This window comes from Octopus bimaculoides, chromosome 6 (genome assembly GCF_001194135.2).
Source record: "Octopus bimaculoides isolate UCB-OBI-ISO-001 chromosome 6, ASM119413v2, whole genome shotgun sequence".
NCBI lineage: Eukaryota > Metazoa > Mollusca > Cephalopoda > Octopoda > Octopodidae > Octopus > Octopus bimaculoides.
In genome coordinates, this window is record NC_068986.1 from 61,918,249 (window position 1) to 61,922,354 (window position 4,106).

The window sequence follows — 4,106 nt, forward strand, 5'->3', positions numbered from 1 at the left end:
GGAAGGTGCACAGGTATGATTAACACTAAAAATCTGCAGAAAATACATTCCATCAAATGCCAGGGGAAAAACTATAAGTAGTTGATACTCCAAGAGCATATCTGCTAGAATAATAATAGGCTGGGCAAAGTTCAGAGAGCTCCTATCTCTGTTGGTAATAAACGGCCTCTCTCTCAGAGTGAAAGGCATATTGTATGATGCTTGTGTGTGAACAGCCATGAAATGAAGCTAGTATGTTTCGCTGGAAGCGTAATGTCTGTGTATGCATGGCAAAGTGTAAGCCAATTGAGAGAAAAGTTGGGCATAAGAAGCATCAGATGTAGTGTGCAAGCGAGACTGCTGGTATGGTCATGTGATGCATACAGACAAGGACAGATGTGTAAAGAAGTTCCAAACTCTAACGGCGGAGGGAACTTGTGACTTCTGGAAGAGGTAGCCACATGGAGGCAATGACAAGTGACTGAAACCTTTGGTAATATGCCGTGCTTGAGAAGACCTGTCAAACAAAGTGAAATTGTAGTTGTGGCTGATGCAACTAGCACATAAAGAGCACCATTCAAGTGTTGGTCCTCACAGAGACAGTGACCTACCATGCTTGAGAAGACGTGTCAAGGCAAGTGAGATATAGTCGTGGCACGTAAAAAGCATCTCTTGAAGTGGTTGGCATTAGGAAAGGCTTCCGGCTATAGAAACTATGCCAAGTCAGATTGGAACCTGATTCAGCTTACCACTTTCCAGTCAAACTATCCAACCCATACCAAGCATGGAAAACGGACGTTAAATGATGATGATTTGGGTTAATGTAAATTCATTCTCGTCATTCATAAAAGAGATAATATATTCTTTAATACCTTGAGTTTGCAAAACTTAAGCATGTTGACTTACTATGGGAACTATCTAATATATGTGAATGTCTTTTATTGCAGAATGATGGACTGCTTAAAACACCAGTTCCAACAATTATTGGTGTTTGTTGTCATTGATAATGTTTTGATTACTCCGTTGTGATATGAAGCAACAACAATCTTATTAGGCTGGTTTGAAATCTAATTTTACCATCCAATGGAAAACAATTTAGGGTTAAGTGTGAAACCTATTCTTCACTAACTGATGTTAAATGATGATGATGATGACGACGACGACTATTATTATTAAGTTACAATGTAATATGTGCTTTTATGAGCATGTAGATTAATGTTTTATTGCAATACTATTTGTTTTTCTAACTAGTGATGAAGATGATGATGATGATGAACTAGATGAATCTGTTGTCGTTGTGAATGAAGATGATGATGATGATGAAGAAGAAGGTGAGCTGTTGTTTTTTCCTTTTGATACCAAACTAAAAATTATAAGTATCCAGTTTTTGTTAAGCATTTTTTGTCTTTTATGTTCAAGGTTAGTGTGATCGTTTCACATCAATTATTATACTGATATTCTTGATACTTGCAGGAATTAGCATTTCATAAGTGTCTTTAGTTGTCATTTTGAGAAGTAGGGCTCTCACCAGCTAACTTATGGAGCACCATTTCAATTAGTAAATTCACTGTATTTGTTTTTTCAGATTTTAAATTTCATGTGTTTTAGCTTTAATTTTTACTTGTTCGTCAATTTTTAGATTTTAGCCTTTTTTATGTAGATGTTTCCCGATATACTTAGGCAGTGAATGTGAATGGTGTACTTCAAGGAGTAAGATGTTGCTGTGTGGTCTCAGTCCTTGGAGCAATTTTATTTGCTTTAACCATAATTCTCTTGAAGTAGTTGTGAGAATCTATTCATCATTTAGGTAATAGACTGCTACATTGAAATACTTGGTTTCACTATCCTGTATCTATTGAAAGAAATAGTTTGTTTTTCTTTTTATTGAACATGTATAATGATGCTTTTTTTTTTTTTAAGATGAGGAGATCTATGAAGTAGATGAGGATGATGATGAAGTTGAGGAAGTTGGTGAAGCTCTTGAAGGTAATAAAATTAAATTTGGTTTAATTAAGTCTATATTGTTTATGATGTAATGTACATTTGTCTTTTCATGATGTAGGCATAGGGTTATGTGAATTGTATGTATTCTTGTTTGTATTTTTGTGAACATATATTTGTTTATTTCTGCCTTTGGATGCATGCCATGTTGTTTTGTGCTAGGTCTTGTATGGGAACAATGTTGGCCGGGGTCAGCTTGTGCTTGCTAGCAAATTCTTGGAGTTGCAGTCCACAGTCGTTGGTTTTTCCAGTTCCAAATTGTCCCACTGTCCAAGCCAACTGGTCATGTGCATCCTGGCTTAGTTTGGTGTTCCAATCTCCTAAGACAGGGAGTGAGGACTTTTTTTTTTTTTTTTTTTTAAGGACCATCCTGGTGATTTTCTCCAGGTCCTCATAGAATTATTCAGTGGTATCATCATCATATTCAAGTGTTGGTGCATAGACTTGTATTATGGTAATGTTTTGTGGTTTTGCTGCCACATGTATAGTGATGAGCCTGCTGGATACTGATATGCAGTTGATGACTGAAACTACTTTGGCTTTGTGAATGATGAAGCCTACTCCATTTTCATGGAAGCAGACAGAAAAAAATCTTCATTTGACAACAAAAAGTACTGGGCAGGTCACTATGCAGCAAACCTGCTACACATGACAGTAGCAACATCTGACTATGAAAGTGTCTAGAGTGGCACCCCAATAACTGGCTGCATCAGTTAAGGGATCTTGATGATGTTTGTGTAATTTGCACCCCCTTCTCAATTCAATTTAACCATGTATTTTTATGACTTGACTAAATGTGACAGAATTAATGTTTCACTGTTTTAAGTAAAGTAATTAGATTTCAAGATGTGCTTCACAGAATCAATTTCAGTGGTAATGGGCCTTAGTATATTTGTATCATAGGGTCATCTAACCTATGATACAGATAAATAGACATTAAAAGGTTGATGTTAGGGTTGTTTTCATTGCTACTGCTGGAGCCTTTTTAAACAACTTTGAAGATATGGCTTAAAGGTTTTGAAGCTGTTGTATCACTGGTTGTGACTATTTTCAGAATTTCTTCTCTGTTTATATTTGTTTGAAACATTAACGAAGAAAAAGTATCTTCATCTGCAGGTTTTTTATGATATCTTATCTTTTTTGCAGGTGAAGATGTGGAAGTTTTAGATGGTGATGATGAAGATGAGGATGATGATAAGGCTCATGAAGCAAAAAAAGAATCAAAAGAATGAAATTGGACTATTAAATGAATTCTATATTACTGATTGCAATGAAGGAAAAAATGGTGTAAACTCCGTAAGCCTTATCACAAGGCCTTCTGTAAATATATTGTCATTCTCCGTTTCAGAGATAACATTAGGCGAGCCTAACAGTTGTTTGTAGTTCAGTAGATTAGCAGTAATGTTCATCTACAGACTACATTTTTTAGCCACTGTGGAGCAGCTCACTAATCAAATCATGTTCAGTGCACAGTCATCCAGACTACTAATGTCTACTTATCATTAAAGCATTACACAGTTTGAGATTAAATGAACTTACAAGTCATGATTATTATTTTTTCTCTCCCCAACTTTAGAAATTATCTTTTTAGAGTTTATTTGAATTTCCTATGTATAAAAAAAAAATAGTGCCCCAGTGGGTTAATGTATAGAGCCCTTTGGGCCCTTATGTTTGTTAATCAAATTTTTCTAGTAAATGGATCTCAGTGTAAATCTTAAACTAAATGGTCATTCCATGTCTGTTACAGTTAATTTTATCTTTTACTTCCTAAAGTCACAATTTTATTTTGGTGAGACAGTTGGAAGATATCTGTAATTTGCAGATAGTGTTTTCTACCAGTAAGAGATTTTATTATGTCAGCTTTTAAGGATTTAGTATTGATTTTCAGATATTTTTGATTTAGGTAAATTTTATACCTTAAAAAGAAATTTTCATTTCTCTTTTTGAACTGAAAGCACAGTTGTCTCCATTTATATACATGTCACACATGCTGTGTGTTTGTATATATTCCTACCTTTCAGTGTCACATTAATTAGAACTTTTGAATGAAGTGTGTCTGGTTTACAAGGGGTATGTTTTTGGCCATGCATACGTTTTTGATTTTTTTTTTTTTTTTTTTTTTTTTT

At 34.8% G+C, this 4,106-nt stretch overlaps 1 protein-coding gene across 2 annotated transcripts in view; it reads left to right on the forward strand.

The window, feature by feature from the left end:
* The window catches only part of LOC106882192 (protein SET), a 19,021-nt gene extending 15,496 nt beyond the window's left edge, over positions 1-3,525 (forward strand). For both annotated transcript variants that reach the window (XM_014932779.2, XM_014932781.2), the window contains exons 6-8: positions 1,231-1,310; positions 1,900-1,965; positions 3,127-3,525. In XM_014932779.2, coding sequence (XP_014788265.1) covers positions 1,231-1,310; positions 1,900-1,965; positions 3,127-3,212 — 232 coding nt within the window. In that variant the 3' untranslated portion in view covers positions 3,213-3,525. The remainder of the gene's footprint in view (positions 1-1,230; positions 1,311-1,899; positions 1,966-3,126) is intronic.
* Positions 3,526-4,106: the final 581 nt, after the last annotated feature.